This window comes from Scyliorhinus torazame, chromosome 6, assembly GCF_047496885.1.
Source record: "Scyliorhinus torazame isolate Kashiwa2021f chromosome 6, sScyTor2.1, whole genome shotgun sequence".
NCBI classification, from domain to species: domain Eukaryota; kingdom Metazoa; phylum Chordata; class Chondrichthyes; order Carcharhiniformes; family Scyliorhinidae; genus Scyliorhinus; species Scyliorhinus torazame.
In genome coordinates this window covers 123655473-123674069 of record NC_092712.1, presented here as the reverse complement: position 1 = coordinate 123674069, position 18597 = coordinate 123655473, and the positions used below count along the sequence as shown (strand labels likewise).

The 18597-nt window shown below is 43.9% G+C and overlaps 1 protein-coding gene across 1 annotated transcript in view; it reads right to left on the bottom strand.

Annotated features, from left to right (window-relative positions):
- tbc1d5 (TBC1 domain family, member 5) overlaps positions 1-18597 on the bottom strand; it is a 783418-nt gene that overhangs the window by 340356 nt on the left and 424465 nt on the right. The window contains exons 7-9 of the mRNA XM_072508754.1: positions 8568-8676; positions 1414-1503; positions 1251-1325 (exon numbers count right to left, since the gene is read on the bottom strand). Of these exons, the coding sequence (XP_072364855.1) occupies positions 1251-1325; positions 1414-1503; positions 8568-8676 (274 nt within the window). The remainder of the gene's footprint in view (positions 1-1250; positions 1326-1413; positions 1504-8567; positions 8677-18597) is intronic.

The following is an 18597-nucleotide window of genomic DNA, read 5'->3' as shown; positions in this document are numbered from 1 at the left end:
AGCGACTATGTCGGTTGAGGATTATCTTCATTGGAGTTTAGAGGAGCAGGACGGCATCTCATAGAAACTTATACAATTCTAACAGGATTAGAAAGGGTATATTCAGAAAGAATGTTCCCACTGTTGAGGGAGTCTAGAACAAGGGGGGGGGGTCATAGTTTGAGGATAAGGGGTAAATGTTTTGGACTGAGGTGAGGAGAAATATCTTCAGCCAGAGAGTGGTGAATTCACTACCACAGAAAGTAGTTGAGGCCAAAACTTTATGTGATTTCAAGAAGGAATTAGATATACCAATTGGGGTTAAAGGGATCAAGGGATATGGGGGAGGGGGGGGGGGGAGATGGGGTCAGGGTACTGAATTTGATGATCAGCCATGATCACTATAAATTGCGGAGCAGGCTCAAAGGGGCGAATGGCCTACTCCTGCTTCTATTTGTTGTATGTTTCTACATTTCTTGAATAACTTGCAGTGAGTGCAGTTGTCAGGGCAGATTTGCTGGTCAAACAGGTAGGTTTTAAGGTGTGATTAAAGGAGGAGAGGAAGAAAAATGTAAAGGTTTTGGGATGCCTTATGCATATGAACGAATTGCTGTGAATGGTGGAGGATGAAAATTTGGATTGCTTAAGTGGCCAGAAGTAGAGCACATGGGCAAAAAGGACTTGGTGCAGCCTAGGGATGAACAGTAGAATTTTGAATGAGCTCAAGTTTATAGAAGATGGAAGGTAAGCAACTGGCCATTTAATCGTCAAGTCTGGAAGGAGAAAGTCTTGGATGAAGGTTTCAGCAGAAGATGAGCTAAGGTGGGGTGGCCAATATGACGAAGGTAAGTGAGGCAGCCATGATGGAGGGGATATGTGGTCTAGAGTTCAGCTCAGGGGGTGTTTGTAATATATATGGGGTAGCAGTTAATTATGCAGATATATCATCTCACAAAATTAGCTGCAAACAGCCGGGTTCAGCCTCAGACAGTGGCCAGGGAGTGGGATGGAGTTGGTGGCTAGTCAGTACAACGCAAACTTTTAGAACGCAATAACGAATGGCATTTGAAATTCAAAATAAGCAGCTTGTTTAGTTCACATGTTTCTATTGCAAAAGGCATGGCACAGGTTATTTCAAGCAAATGACATTGGTTTGATATATTAGCTGAGAGTTGAATCAAATTTGATTTAGCTAAATAGCTGAAGATATTATGGGTTAAGCAGCAATCTTCAAGAAATTAAATGACAGGAACAAATCTGATCATACTCACCCCCTCATCCTGTGAAAGTGGGTTGTTGACGACCAGATCTTGCTGTCCAGCAGCTTTCCGAGGGTTTGTGATATGCTATGGTCAGACAAGACTACTGTTGGTACTTCAGTGTTTGTTAAATAATGAGATATATAGTTTATGGAAAAAGTGCAAAAATACTTACAATTTCTTTTATCTGCTCGTAGTGAGATCTTAATTCTGCTATCTTATTAAGCCACTGTTTTTTGTCCTCAGGCAGAACATCCAAGAACAGCTGCAAGGACACAAATCTCACCAGTTAGAACAAAGTAAACAGAAAATACATCATTGCTTTCCAGTGAGAAACAAAACCTATCCATCGGGGAAAGAAAGGCATCACTCACAGGTTACGATAAATCGAACAACACTGAAGTAAACTTTCTACCCCACTGAAATTTATTCCAATTGAATTTATTCAATACAAAGAATATATGCATATATAACAACCAACCCTGTTTGAGTAGATAAGCAGACATATCGACAAAAAGGCAATAATCCCAATAGCAGTGAAGATTCTTTACAACTGAAAACAAAAAATGAATGACACAAACATTAGGGATTAAACAGGATGTGTCTCTAATTTAGTCATATATTAAAAATACTGATTTAATCAAGGCTTTTATTAATAAATTCATTAAAAAATGTTTTCCAAAATTGCAGTTCTGGGCACATCTCTACCTATTAGTCAGCACATGCATATTTGAATGAACTGCATTCTTTCATCTACTTTTCATACAGGCATGAATAAAGGGCAGAAATTGCAGAAGTGCCAAAAGTGATGCAATAAGAGCACCAATCCTGCACACCAGTCAGAATTTTGGAACGCAATTGTTTGCACTAACAGGGTGCCACAGGTTAGTCAGGCCACAGAATTCAGGTAGCTATTGGGCCAATAATCACAGACCCAGGATCTAATGCCAAGTCATCCCTCTGTATCTGACTGTCATTTGCAATGGCTGCTTTATCCATCCGCATTTCTTTTTTTTTTTAAATTTTAGAGTACCCAATTATTTTTTTTCAATTAAGGGGCAATTTAGCGTGGCCAATCCACCTACTCAGCACATCTTTGGGTTGTGGGGGTGAAACCCACGCAGACATGGGGAGAATGTGCAAACTCCACACGGACAGTGACCCAGGGCCAGGATTCGAACCAGGATTCGAACCCGGGTCCTCAGCGCCGCAGTCCCAGTGCTATCCACTGTGCCACATGCCGCTCCATCCACCCGCATTTGACTATGAACAGCAATAATCACTTCCTGAAGGCGGCCCTGGCTCTATTCAGCCAAACGATTGTCAAAAAGTGAAATTTGATTGGAGAGAGGTGATGCCTGCCACATTTGGCCAAAATTTGCTGCTTTGGTTTGTTAACAAGGCAGAAACTCAATATATCTGGGTTCCATCACTAATTATGATACCTCCACTAATCTTCTGCCTGAATTCTGTCCCGAGGAGTGGGGTTCCAAATTTAAAATTAATGCATGGGTGACTTCGGTGACAGTGATGTGCTGAGCAGATGCACATCAGGTGGCTCTCCCCAACAACACAACCAAATAGGCATTTTATTCAAAATTAGCCCGTAAACTTGGATTTATCTCACCTATAATTAAGAAAGGGAAAGGATACCATGCCAGCAAGCGGGAGCTCGAGAGGCTGCAGAGACAGCACGAGCGGAGGGAAAGGCCACAAGCTGACAGACCCTGACCACCCTCCGCGGAGAGAGGGAGACTGACGACCTGAACAACGGCCTCTCTCTCTCCGCCCTGGAGTTGGATGGAAGGCGTTCCTGACAAAGGAACTGATAGCAACGAGGGAGACGATAAAGGTGGAAATCCAGGTGGGGGTCAAGGTGGCAGTGATGGAGGCGTTGGTCGCCATGCAGAAGATGATCGATGGAATAGGGAAGAAATTGGAGGCTCAGGGGAAGACGATCCTTGAGCCGGAAAAGGCGTCGGCGGACATCAGCGACAGGATTGTCGATCTGGAGGCCGACATCAAAAGATTGGTGGCAACCCAGGGGAGCTTGTAAGGGAAAGTCGAGGACCAAGAGAATAGGTCCCGACACCAGATTTTCCAGATCGTGAGCCTGCCAGGGGAGTTCGAGGTCGGGGACCTCACGGGCTATGTGGCCCAGATGCTGGGCAACCTAGTTGGGAGGGACAGCCTCCCCAAACTGTAGGAGGGTGATAGGGCACACAGATCACTCCGACAAAAGCCCAAAACAAAAGCAATAAATGCAAAATGCATCGTTATCAGGATCTTGAGAGGCTCCTGCGGTGGGCCAGGCAGATGACGAGCAGCTGGGAAGGACATTGAATCCAAGTCTACCAGGATATTGGGGCAGACCTGGCAAAGTGCAGGGCTGAGTTCAACCAGGCGAAATTGGTCCTGTACAAAAGCTGTTCCCAGCCAGACTCTGGGTCAGGTTCTAAAACAAGGAATACTATTTCAACAACCTGACAGTGGCGGACGTGTTTGTTTGGACGAACCGCCTGAACAAGGGGCAGACAAGGCAGCGCTGAGGGCGAAGCTGAGGAGGAAACAGGGGGGGGAAAGAGAGAAAGAACTATGATGGACGCACACTATGTTTGTGTGGGACTGTATTGCCTCACTTTGAACAGAATGGTCAGACGACAGGGAAAGACTAGGGCAGCGGAATGCAGGAGAGGATGGGGAAGAGACGGAGGGAACAGGTTTCTAGCGGGCCTGGGAAAGGGGCAAGATCAGCCCCAGGAGAGGCCACCACACCAGCAGGGAAAGCTAGTGCTACGAAGAATGAAATTAAGGGGGGACTGCGAGGGAGGACCACAAGGGCAGGGATGGGGAAGGTAAGGGGGGAGATGGGGAAGGTAAGGGGGGAGATGGGGAAGGTAAGTGGGGAGATGGGGAAGAGGGCATAGGGGGGAAACACAAGGGGAATACAAGGACAAGAAAGGGATGGCTCTCAGATTGCCTTCAGCAAGTAAGGTGCAGATTGAAGGAACAAGATGGTGCCAAAAGCAGCCACTTTGGAGGATCTCTTTACAAAGGGAGTCCCCGGAGTGCAGGGGCGCACCCACAAGGTGTACACACAGTTCGAAGGCATGTTGGGTGCCCCATGGACAAAGGGAAACCTCGGAGTGCAGGGACCAAGCCAAATGGTGAGAACGGTGACCGCGGCCATTTTGGACGGCCCCCTAACAAAGGGAAACCCCGGAGTGCAAGGACGAGCCCACCAGGTAAGTATGGTTGATCCTGCAGAAAGTGTGGGGGGGGGGGGGGGGAGACAAAAATCCACCACCAGGATTATCACCTGGAACGTTAGGGACTTAATGCCCAGTGAAAATATCCAGAGTCTGCGCTCATTTGAGAAGTTTGAAAGCCGACATCGTTTTCAGCAGACATCTTCAAAAACATTTGCACCTACAGCATATGTTCGCAGACTCGCTAGCAAGGGGCTCCCTGCCCTGCCTCCTATGCTAACACAGGCCACCATATCATTGATAACAAGAAAGACAAAGACCTTACAGAATGCGGATCATATCCCATTTCGCAGTTTATTGTAGATGCGAAAATACTCACGAAAGTCCTGGCCAAGAGACTGGAAGACTGTGGTTGCAGAGGACCAGGCGAGCTTTATCAAGGGTAAACAGCTAACTGCGAACATCATACGGATGCTCATCCGGGGAGAGAACACCAGAGGTCATCGCCTCCCTGGATGCAGAAATGGTCTTCGACAGAGTCGAATGGAAGTGTTTCATTGAGGTACTGGAGCGATTTGGGCTAGGGACGGGGTTCACCTCGTGGGTGAAACTCCTGTACAAATCCCCCAAAGTGAGCATTCGGACCAACACCACTAGCTCTGAATACTTCCAGCTGCACAGAGGCACAAGGCAGGGATGTCTTCTGTCCCCGCTCCTGTTCGCCCTGGCAATTGAACCCCTGGCGATCGCTCTACGAGACGCAAAAGGCTGGAAGAACAGCCAAAGAAACTCAACCTGGACAAAAGTGAGGTATTCCCGGTGAACCCGAACGGGGAGGGACAGAGCTGGAGGGTCTACTATTCAAACTAGCCCAAAACAAATTCCGCTACCTGGGGATCCAGATTGCCCACTACTGGACACGGATCACAAGTGGAATCTGTCCAGTCTGGCAGAGGAAATTAAAAAGGACCAACAGCGATGGGATGCACTCCCCCTTTCCCTGGCAGGGAGGGTGCAGATGATCAAGCTGAACGTACTGCCAAGGTTCCTCTTCCTGTTTAGATCCATTCCGATCTTCATCCCCAAGGCTCTTTTCCAAGGAATAGATAAAATAATTATGCGTGTGGGGGGCAGGAGAGGAGGGGAAAACTCCAAGAATCCCCAAACCTACACTGCAGAGGAGGAGCAACATAGGCCGTTGCCTGGCCATTCTGAACATGCAATACTACCACTGGATAGCCACACCTGAGAGAATGAGGGGGTGGATAAGGGAGCCGAACAACGAATGGGTGAGGCTGGAGGAGTCCTCCTGTACAGGAATGACCCTCCGAGCACTAGCCATGACAGCTCTCCCATTCCCCCCTGGCAAAGTACACATCTAGACCAGTGGTGGTTAAAATCTTGGAACCAGATGAAACAACACTTCTGCTTAACCGAGGTGTCCACCATGGCCCCCATCTGTGGGAACCACAAATTCCCACCAGCCATGCTAGACACCACTTTAAGTGGAGACAGGCCAGGGGGGATGCTAGCGATTAGAGACTTCTACATGGGGGACAGACTTGCAACCATGGACAAGCTGACGGAAAGACTGGGGCCACCGAACGGACAATAGCTCCGACATGTACAAATCAAAAACTTTCTCTGCAAGGAGATGACAAGGTACCCCAGGGCCCCTAGAGACACAATGCTGGAGGAACCGCTGGACGCGGACAGTAAGGAGAAGGGGAACTGTGGGGACATTTACGGGCAACTGTTGGAAAGGGCAAGGCCACCACTAGACATAAAAGACAGAAATGGGAGGACACACTAGGGACGGAAGTAGTGTGGGTACTCTGGAGCAAAGCACTGAGCAAGGCCAACTCTATCTCCCCTGTGCAAGGCTAAGCCTCACACAGTTTAAAGTGGTGCACACAGCGCATCTAACCAGTACCTGAATGAACAGGTTCTTCCCGGTGGCGGAGGACAAGTGTGAATGGTGCCAGGGAGGCCTGGCCAAACACGCCCACATGTTCTGGGCCTGATCCAGACTTGTTGGGTTCTGGGAAGCCTTCTTCAGGTCAATGTATAAGGTTGTAGTGGTGAGGGTGGAGCCATGCCCGAGAGTGGCAGTCTTCGGGGTATCAGACCAGCCAGAACTGAATATGGGGAAGAGGGCCAATACCCTGGCTTTTGCTTCCTCAATCGCACGCCGGAGAATCCTGCTCGGCTGGTGATCAGCAGCACTACCTACAGCTGCGGACTGGCTGGCAGACCTGTTGGAATTTCTCCATCAGGAGCCGATCCAATACACCAACTGAGGGTTGGACGAGGGCTTCCACAAAGCGTTTGGGCCATTCATCAGCCTGTGCAAAGACCTGCTCGAGGCCAATAGTAGCTAGGAAAGGAGGGGAGTTGGGGCCGAATGAGGGCAGACAGGACCACACAGAGCAGATAGGAACAAAGAGGGGGAGAGAACAGCAAGGAAGGAACCCAGAGAAACATCAGGGGAGGGCATGGGGAAAGACCCAGGAGGGGACCAGAGGACCCCCCCCCCTCCCCCCCGCCCCCACACACACACACAACAAAGCCATAGGGGCAACTGCAACAGCAACAAATACAAAATGAAAGAGAGTCTACAGCATCCACGACAGAGGAAAGGGCCCAAGATAGAGCCCAAACAACAAAAGGGGTGTGGGGGCGGGGGAGGGGGGATGATAGGAAACAAAACATGTAAATTGTACATACGAACAGTCTACTATTGCATAGTGTACAGATGTAAAAATTCAATAAAAATATTTTTTAAGAACTGATGCATGGCTTACAACTAGAGTTTATTTCCCAATACCACATACAGGTTTGTACCCAAATCTTCTCAGACTATTATGTTATGGGGATGTCTCTTTAATTTAAGATAAAATGGAGTAGCGATGGGGCAATGTGATACGTTATAATTATGCCCAACAACAAGCCTGGGTGACTTAGGAACTATGGGGGAAAAGGAGTCCAGGTTGACGTACTGGGAAGGAGGTGCAAGATGTTCAGACCTGTAGGTGAAGGCAAGAGCAGCTGTGCCGATTGTGGGAGGCTGTTAGTGTCTATGTCTTACAGTGCGGTGTTAGGAATGTCAGGCTTTATAAATTGATATACTTTAAACTGCTCAATTCCAAAATCAAATGGAGTTAGGGGTCGATAAGAAAGTAAATAGGCATTTCTACATGAATACAAGGCCCATAATGGTTCATGTTACAAAAGTGATGGGATTTGGGATGGCAAAAGTCAATCAAGAGTCATTGTAGTATCGAGTTGTAAGCTTCTTCGGAAATCACCAAAATTCACAGACACAAGTCAGTCTGCAAGAATCCAAGAGAAAGGGAGAGCAAGAAGGCAGAGGTAGCCAGTTCTGCACTAAAACAGAGGAAATACTGACTCTTGGTCATCACAGAAAGCTCAGATAGAAAAGGCCAAGTTCATGAGGATTTAAAGGAGGCTGGAATATTCGCCTAGCTTGGGCTAGAGGGAGGAATATCTGGTGTGACCTCCCAGTGAAAGTCAGTTTCGGGATTAGAAGTTATCCGACAGGAAAGAGGAAAAGAAAGGAAGCCATTGGGAGCAGAGAATAACTTTGAACTGGTCCCTGGTGAATGAGTATCCTCTTGAGTGACAGTGTGAAGTATAACAGTAGCGCATGATTTTTGATCATGTCAAAAGCAACTTTTGAAAAATGAACATGACGGCATGAAAGGGTGAAAGTACAATATAGATTATAATGTCAAACAACACAACTGGTAGAAATTTACCTTTTGCCACCGGTAACACTTGCTAACATCCAAGTTGTCTCATTTAAAACAACAACATTGGCCCAAAGGCAGGGCTACCTCTGAAAGTAATGCCATCACGTGAAACAAAGATGGGATGTAGTCATAGCAACAATATTTCAGACTTAAACATATTAGATTTTCATACACACCTGAGACATACTTCGAGATGCATGACAAAGTACAAATATTGTTTCAAAGTCAATGGGCCTGATTTTAACTCTTTATAAGTGGATGGGATTTGAAGTAGTTAAAATCGGGCCCATTTTACTTGTTCTTGCACAATAATCAATAAAGTTTTCTCATGTAAAGAAAATTGTTACCTTCCAACAAACACTGCGGAATCTGCTGCTTCTCAGTTGCCCATTAATCCCCTTCAGTTTGATTCTTGAAAAATAATTACTATGTCCAAACAGGTCTTCCCATTCTTTGCTAATAATTGAAAAGTGAAATATATGCATAAAATGTATAGTTTTGGCTGAATTCAAGTCGGCATTCATTAAAAAATATATTAATAGATATCTGGTAGCCATTGATTGTGCAATTTTGAACCAGGAAAACACACAAAACCAATGAAGGGTTACTTGGGCCTAAATGCAAATTTTTTATAACTGGTGAGGTTTCATTATTAGCAATATTTTAAACGTTTGAGTACTTTACAGTAAGAATCTTATGCTCTTAGTCTTGATAGTAGATTTTCATACTTAGAAAAAAATCACACCTCAGTTATTTGAGGAACATTTTATGATTATCTTGAACACGATATACAAATACAATCTTCACTTCAAGAAGGGAAGATAAGTCATTGCTACAGATATAATGAACACATTGGGAGTGAGCCAAGCAAGGGCAATCCTATGGAGGAAGATTCGAGTTGTTGACTATTTAATAGCCGGTAGATGAAGGACAAGAAGGGGCACCATAGCAAACTCAGAGGATGCATGTGGGGCGGCACGATGGAACAGTGGCCAACACTGCTGCCGCACAGCACCAGGGACCTGGGTTCAATTCTAGCCTTGGGGAACTTTCTGTGTGGGGTTTGCACTTTCTCCTTGTGTCTGCGTGGGTTTCGTCCGGGTGCTCCAGTTTCCTCCCACAGTCCAAAGATGTGCAGGTTGGGTGGATTGCCCCTTAGTGTCCAAAGGTTAGGTGAGGTTATGGGGGAGTGGGCCTAGGTAAGGTGCTCTTTCAGAAGGTAAGGTGCTCTTTCAGAAGGTTGGTGCAGACTTAATGTGCTGAATGTCCTCCTACTGCGCTGTAGGAATTCTATGTCGTCAATGTTCTGACCAGAGCAATTCAGTGCATTGTGCACAGGGTGCAAAATGGGACTGAAGTATTCAAAAGTACATTTGCACAAGAAGCTACTGAAATTGATAGTAATGGATACATTCAAATAGTTGAGGGGGAAAGGAAAATTAGAGCAATAATTGAAGATTTGGGGTTTTGAAGAAGCAAGTAACAGTGAACATTTTGAGCATTAGAGAGTGACTGAGGCAAGGAAAACTAGTTGTGCGCTGACTTGGGTTGGGAGGGAGTTAACAAAACATGAGATGGATCTCGTGGACGAATTAAGGATGCAGGGAAGTTAAAAAAATAATTGGGGTTAGGCCAGGAGTGGGAAGGCAAGGGCTAGGGAGGAGGGAACAGGATGCATAAAACATTATTGGCTGCTCACAAGTGATGTTGGAAATTTGGATGCAGTGGTGAGGGAACAGTTTGGAGGAAGTAAAACATTGTTGAGCAAATGAGTCTGAGAATTATTTTGCATTTGAGAATAATCATGGAGTTATAGGAGAATTTAGATGCGGCAAGATTGTTTGAGGTCAAGCCAGTTAATTAATATTTGAGGACAATGGGCTGAGTTCTAATGAAAGGTCATTGCTCTGAAACGTTAACTCTCTTTCTCTTTCCACAAATGCTGCCTCAACTGCTGAGTATTTCCAGCATTTTCTCTTTTTTGTGTGTGAAGGCTTGAGAAGTTGAAGCAATAGTATCCTGGAGCCAGCCCAATGGACAAGAGTCTATGTTTAAGGTCAAGACCCATTAAACTATTAAGTCTGCAGTCGATTAGTATCACTAGAATGCAACATATCAACATGAATTACAAAAATAAAGTTTGCAAACATCAGGCTGAAAATATTTTACTACACGAGGCTACTGATCAAAATGTACTTGCACATCATCCCAAGTTCTATTTTAAGAATTCAAACTTAAAATTTATCCTACATTCTTGAAAAAATGCAAGAATGCCTCATTGTTTTAACTGTTGGTTACACGCCACAATACATTATAGTGCCTGCTGTGAGCCCCTAGATAAACAACTTAATATGCCTCCAAGGCTTGGAAACACTAGGGAACAAACACCTGCGCTTCATTAATATACGAACGAATAAATTCTCCAATGGGAACAATTAGAAATTAATTGTCCCAAACCATTGACAGAGAAGTGGACCAGTGCTAACCATTTGAGATCCTATAATGATGTACAAAACAAACATATGCTGCAATGATTCATCATTCAGTCATGCGCTACAATCTTCTTAAAGCCCAGTTTAAAAACAAATATACTTTTATATAACTTCATAGCCTCAATTTCAATGAGGGAGGAATGTGCAGTTGAACTGACTAAGGAGCATTTTACCTATAGTTTCATCTTATGCTGATGACACAATGTAAATTTTTCCACAGAATTTGAACTCAGAATCATTTGACAGATGATTGGAAAGTATGGCAAAGGGCCTTCTCTCAAAGGCAAGAAGTTAACAGTGAGAGTAGAAGTTGATGTGCAGATAGAAAACTGGAGTTGACGGTTACAATGACAGAACAAAGGCATAGTTAACACTGGCCTCTTTCCTACCTGTTACAGGACTGGGCCCACAGGATGACCTTCCTTGAAGTGAAAACCACACTTGTGGAAAAGTACTGAATGATCTTTCAGATCTATTTCATACAGTTGCACATCAAGAAGCATGCTGATATCAGGAAGAAAGTAATACTACACACTCCTTGGGATGGATTCTCCACCCCGTCGTGCCATATTTTCATTTCATCCCGCAGGTGGGATGCTCCATTACGCCGACCGGTCAATGGGGTTTCCCATTGGTGGGGCAGCCGCACGCCGTTGGGAAACCCCCAGGCTGCCGGCAAAATGGAGAATTCAGCCCCTTATCAATGCATACATTTCTTTTTGGACCACTTAAGGATTGCACAAACCTAATATGGAAATTCTCTTATCCACGAGACACACCCAATTGTACAAAGTTCTGCCCCTTTGTTCATGCTTTTCTATTGTACCAATGCTGCATGGCACACTATTCTTGTACGTACATGATGTGAACAGCTGGTTTTCAGGCAGCCAGCCCAAGATTTTGCTGGTGTAGAATCCCAGTCGCTATAATCCATTCAGCCTGTCAGATCCATGCCAACTCTCGGCAAGAATAACTCAGCTTCTCCTATTCCACTGCCTTTTCCCCAAAGTCCTGCATATTTTCTCCTTTCCAATTTTCTTTGAACATGTCTATCAAATCTCTTCTCAACCTCTTCTCTAAGAACAGCCCCAGCTTCTCCAAAATATCAATGCAACTAAAGTCCATCCCTTTTGAAACCATTCTTGTGAAATTTTCTGCAGCCTCTCTAAAACCTTCATATCCATCCTAAAGTTGGGTGCCCAGAATTGAAGATAATACATTAATTGAGGTTGAACCAGTGTTTTATAAATGCAACTTCCTTCCATTTGCATTCCATGCCTGTATTTTTTACAGCCCAGGATCAGTATGCCTTATTAACCACTTTCTAAGCCTGCCCTGCCGCTTTCAATGGTTTGTACATATACATACACCAGCCCCTCTGTCCCTGCATTCCCATTAAATTGCATCCTTTATTTTTTATTGCCTCTCCTCATTATTCCTACCGAAGTGTAGCTCTTCATTGTGCTCTGCATTAAATTTCATCTGCCTTCACTGGGCCATAACTTTCTTGGAGTGGCAATCAGCTTGGATTGCCACTCAGTACTGACTTAGCTGTGTGAAAACTCTTAAGTGGCTGTCTTGCCTGCCTCAGGCTGGGTGAGCTCCAGCGTCAAAGTATAAAACAAGTGGAGCGAAGGAGAACATGCCGCTTTCTCACAGCACAAGCTTCTGTAAAGCAGGGGAGTTGTTACAATCCCAGCTGATGTCACTACTGGACAGTCAGGTCCCAGAATGGAATTCTGGCTCAATAGACCGTAACTTTTATTTTTTGTTTAGAGACGTGGATGAACAGAGTCGCATGACTGCCAATTAACATTTTAAAAAAGAATAAAACATTTATTAAACATTAATAAAACATTTATTAAACATGAAAAGATTGACCATAATACTACTCCTTCACCCCATCTATATCTTCGCAGATGGACACAGATTTGTAAGGATAACACAAGTTACAAAATATGTGTTCTTGGTAAGTATGCAGCCCATGTAAACCAACAATCCACCACATCAAGTGGCAGATGCCACTCAATACAACTTCTGTGGATTTCTCATCAAATGCCCGAGATGCTTATCACACTGTTGAACCAATTGATCTCACTGGAATTTCACCTCTACACAAATGTTTCCAAATTCCACTCTCGAAGAACACTATTTTGTACCTTCTCCCAAACAACGCTTTCTTTTGGATGCCTTCACCAAGAATCCACTTTTCGGATTTCAATTTACCTTTCAGTATTCCCCTGCCCCGAATTGCCACATGCATTCAGGCTTCCACACAATCTCTCGGGTACCCAGACATGACAACAGAACACCACTGCTTCACAGGCTGTACTAAGGTATCACCAACTTTAGGATTACTTTGCGAGCCAACTCCATCAGAACTGCACCTTGCAGCTCTGTCTTTAACAAAGAACAAAGAAAGGTACAGCACAGGAACAGGCCCTTCGGCCCTCCACGCCTGTGCCGACCATGCTGCCCGTGTAAACTAAAATCTGCTACACTTCCTGGGTCCGTTTCCCTCTATTCCCATCCTATTCTTGTATTTGTCAAGATGCCCCTGAAATGTCACTATCGTCCTCGCTTCCACCACCTCCTCCGGCAGCAAGTTCCAGGCACCCACTACCCTCTGTGTAAAAAACTTTGCCTTGTACATCTCCTCTAAACCTTGCCCATCGCACCTTAAACCTATGCCCCCTAGTAATTGACCCCTCTCTCCTGGGAAAAAGCCTCTGACTATTCACTCTGTCTATGCCCCTCATAATTTTGTACATCTCTATCAGGTCGCCCATCAACCTCCGTTGTCCCAGTTCCCTTAATTGGGAGCTCTCCCTGCTCCTTTCTTTAACTGCAGTGAACAGCACCTTGTTCAGATTCCAGCTTTGTCCCTTTGAATTCAGTCTTCCTGGGACTTTTAAAAATCATTCTCTGGTTTCCAAAAGAAGCTGTTCTGTAGCTTCTGGAATTTGCTTTTTGCCTCTTATTCCAGTGTCCTGCCTCAGCTGGCAACTTCTGTGAAAGCTGCTTTCTTCTCAGATACCTGGTTCTAACTGAACCACAAGTGCTACAGTGTGGGTCACTGCTTGCTAAGAAACAGCGTTATTTCTTTACTTCTATGATTGCTTTTATGTCATAAACCTTTAATTAAAATGCAGACACAGTTTAAAATTAAACCAAAATCCAAAGACATGCAGGCACCTCTGTTTAATCTGAACTAACTGAAGTTTTAAACCTTTCTTATGCAGAAACACAAAATTAAGCTTCTTTAAAGCTACACCTTATTTCTAATACCCACAAATACAAATGTAGATTACTTAAAAACGATCTTTGTTTCCTGACAGCTTAAAGGTCCCATTGAAATTAACAGGCCAGGGAGAAGGTAAATGTCTAAGGTAAGTGGATGGGATGTGGGGTTTGGACATTGGGGGAGGCCGGGGCAGAGGGGGGGGGTGGGGAGTGGAGGAAATCGGTGGTGCGGAATACCGTGGGGAATTACTAGGAATGAAGTTGGGGTGGTGGTGGTATGGCGGAATCCCCAAGGAGGTCTGGAGTTTGGGGGTTATTCCGTGCGAGGCTCAGTCTGTGTGGTTAAAATAGTTACACTAAGTTAGAAGCAGTTTAATTTATTCTAACTCTTCCAGAGTAACTATTAACATATCACTGGCAGAACTATCCAAACTAAACCACTTAACTGGATGGTTCCCAGCGCAGCGCAATTGGCGGGGAAGTTAGCACTTCTCAACAATTGCCACATAAACCCTTACGTGGAAAATTCTCAGCACGGTGGCACAGTTGCCTCACAGCACCAGGAACCCAGGTTCAATTCCGTCCTCAGGTGACTGTCTGTGGAGTTTGCATTTTCTCCCCGTGTCTGCGTGGGTTTTCTCTGGGTGCTCCGGTTTCCTCCCACAGTCCAAAGATATGCAGATTAGGTGGATTGGCCATGCTAAGTTGCCTCGTGGTGTCCAAAAGGTTAGGTGGGGTTACTGAGATAATGTGGAGGTATGGGCTTAAGTAGGGTACTTTTTCCAAGGGCTGGTGCAGACTCTTATGGGCCGAATAGCCTCCTTCTGCACTGTAGGATTCTATGAAACTCAGAGGGATTTCCCAAGCACATCTTTGGGGTACCCCATAAATCCAATACTGGAGAGCAAGGAAGTTATGGCCCACACTGTTGTTCAATGGGGTTTGCAACTGACATTAGCCATGGATTTCTAAGAGTCATCTTCCTCCCTGTGATTGTTTGTTTCCTCTCAAACATGCAATCATTAGGAATTGTCTCTTACTGATGATATTATGCCTGCTTCCTGGACAACAGCAATTAAAGTGCATACAATATTTATATGGTCAGATAGCAATTAAATATTAAGTGCAAGCATTTTCTTCGCAGATGGGCCATACTGTTAATATGAAAAATCTTGACAGTTCAAATGACTACCATCTGCAATATTTTGCACTTCAGGGATGTCTTATCAATCTGTCAAAGTTCTAACCAGCTGATGCCTTCTTTCCACAAGGGATCTGCTGAATGTATTGCCCTTTGGAAACATGGCACTTGTAACTTTGGTGCAGGTGTGCATTTTAGACGAGACAAGTGAAGAGGGGCATTGAATAGAGCGTATGACTCGCCACGCTGTGTTAACTCAACATTATTACAATTACGCAGCTCTTCCTCAAGGTTTTTTCCCTGCTTGGTTGATGCTCTGTAATTACTTTTACAAATACAGATGTTAATAGGATTATTATATTTTGGAATCCTGAAGGTATAAAAGGTTTACACCTGTAAATAATGACCAGAACATCTGTGCTGATGGTGGATGCACTGTTTGTGTTCAAGTACAACAGGGAAGTGTTAAGAATGACAGGCTTTATAAAATGTTCTACTTGATATTGTCGATTTAATTCCAAGGTAGATTGGAGTTTGTGGTTTAGAAGATAATCAACATTTCTTCCTGGATACAGGGCCTATGCGATTCATATTATGATTGAGGTGGGCTTTGCGAGAGGAAAAGGTCATAGAAAGCCATTGTAGTATCAGATTACAAGTTTTCCTAAGATATCACAGCCAGTTTCTATTTTGATCACAATGCAGAACGTGGATGGGAACTTGTGCTCAGATTGAAGAGGCCAAATACGTGACGATATAAAGAAGGCTAGAAGATTCACCCAGCTTTGGCTATGGGGAGTAATCTCCACAGTAACCCTCACTGTGAAAACTAGTTCAGGAATTACAAATTACTTGGCTGGAAAAGGAAAAAAGAAGCAAACTATTGGGACCTTAAAATAGCTTTAGACTGATTCCTTGCAAATGCAGTGTATAATTAAGGAACAGAATAAAGCATAACCATGCAGATGGATTTTTGGATGTTTTAAAGATTCAATTGGGGATCTTTTCTGTAGTTTAGGTTAGAGATTTGTCATGTGAATGTCACTCTAAGAAATGTTTGTTTTCTTAAGTGGCTGCAGTGATGCCATTGTGTGGGTGAAGCTGAGCTCTGCTCTGCTTTTGACTTTCGCTTTAAGCTGGGAGCTGTTTTTGGCTCTGAGTTTAGTTTCGCTTTCAGCTGGAGAGCTGCATTCAAACCAAGTAGATGTGTATTGATCTCTCTCTCTGCAATCTAAAGAATGTCTCCCGATCACTTGATGATTTCAAAGTAATACCTGTTTCTGTAAGGAATGCAAACCTACTTCTTAGTTAAAAAGGTTTTTTTTGACTTACGGATGTTGTTTGGAAAGTTATTAAGGGTTACCTATAGAGTAATGTATCTTTTTTGGCGGTTATCAGTGTTGGTAGTTGGTAAGATGTTTACTGTAGGTTTATAAAATGTTAACTGGATTCATAGAATAAACATTGTTTTTGTTTAAAAATACTTTTAGTTCTCTGTTGCATCACACCTGTAAAGTGGGCCCTTGTGCTCCTAATAACAAAATCTATTAAAAGTTGTGGGTCAGGTTAACTCCATATATACTTTGGTGTTCTGTAAACCCTGGCCTATAATAGATTTACAACTGAATAGTGTTTAAACAGTGCCATTTTTAGTGAGTTTATTTTAGTAAACGCCTTAAAACTTAAAACCTTGTTGTGTGGTCTTTCCCATCAGTCACTGAAAATTCATTTTTTTCCCGAAAATGTATCAGTCACTACAGGGATCACAAAGCTGAAAAATAAATATGTTTATTAATAGCTTCCATCTCACTGAGGAGGCTTCAGGCCATCCCGATCCAACAACCTGCTCTGAAAACTCTGCTCACATTTTGACAGCTGTGACAAGTTACATAAGAACATATGAACTAGGAGCAGGAGTAGGCCACCTGGCCCCTCGAGCCTGCTCCACCATTCAATAAGATCATGGCTGATATTTTTGTGGCCTCAGCTCCACTTACCCACCTGCTCACCATAACCTTTTATTCCTTTACTGTTCAAAAATCTATCTACCTTTGCTGTAAAAACATTTAACAAGGTAGCCTCAACTGTTTCGCTGGACAGGGAATTCCACAGATTCACAACCCTTTGGGTGAAGAAATTCCTCCTCAACTCAGTCCTAAATCTGCTCCTCCTTATTTTGAGGCTTTGCCCCCCCTCCCCCCCCCCCAGTTCTGGTTTCACTCACCAGTGGAAACAACTTCCATGCTATCATATGTATTCCCTTCATAATTTTATATATTTCTGTAAGATCTTCCCTCATTCTTCTAAATTCTAATGAGTATAGACCCAGTATACTCAATCTCTCCTCATAAGCTAATCCTCTCAACTCCAGAATCAACCTAGTGGATCTCCTCTGCACACCCTCCAGTGTCTTTACATCCTTTCTCAAGTAAGGAGACCACAGTACTACAGGTGTGGCCTCACCAACACCGTATACAGCTGCAACAGAACCTCCCCGTTTTTAAATTCTATCCCTCTAGCAATGAAGGACAACATTCCATTTGCCACCTTAATTACCTGCTGCACCTGCAAACCAACTTTTTACGATTCATGCACAAGGGCACCCAGATCCTTCTGTACAACAGCATGCTGCAATTTTTTACCATTTAAATAATAGTCCATTTTGCTGTTATTCTTACCAAAATGGATGAGCTCACATTTACCAACATTGTATTCCATCTGCCAGATCCTTGCTCACTCACTTAAACTATCCATATCTTTCTGCAGACTTTCAGCGTCCTCTGTAAACTTGGCTGTACCTCTCATCTTAGTGTCATCTGCAAACTTTGGCACATTACATTTGGTCCCCAACTCCAGATCACCGATGTAAATTGTAAACAATTGCAGTCCCAACACTGATTCCTGAAGCACACCACTAGCCACTGATTGCCAACCAGAAAACCCCCTATTTATCCCCACTCTTCGCTTTCTGTCAGTTAACCAATTCTCTAGCCATGCAAATACACTACCCATAACATCGTGCATCCTTAACTTATGCAGCAACCTCTTGTGCAGCACCTTGTCGACTGCCTTCTGGAAATCTAGATACACCACATCCACCGATTCCCCTTTGTCCACCGCGCTTGTAATGTCCTCAAAGAATTCCAGTAAGTTAGTGAAACATGTCCTGCCTTTCATAAACCCATGCTGTGTCTGCCCAATGGGATATTCTCTATCCACATGTCTTGCTATTTCTTCCTTGATGAGATTCAAGCATTTTCCCCACTGCAGAAGTTAAGCTAACAGACCTAAAGTTACCTACCTTTTGTCTACCTTTTTCAACACATTCTAAAACAATGAACAAAATTCTAAATAAAACAACACAATTCATTTCATCTCTCAATGTTGACAGAGTCTTTTTTTAAAATCCAGGATCCGAAAGGTTAATAATAATCTTTATTATTGTCAAAAGTAGGCTTACATTAACACTGCAATGAAGTTACTGTGAAAATGCCCTAGTCG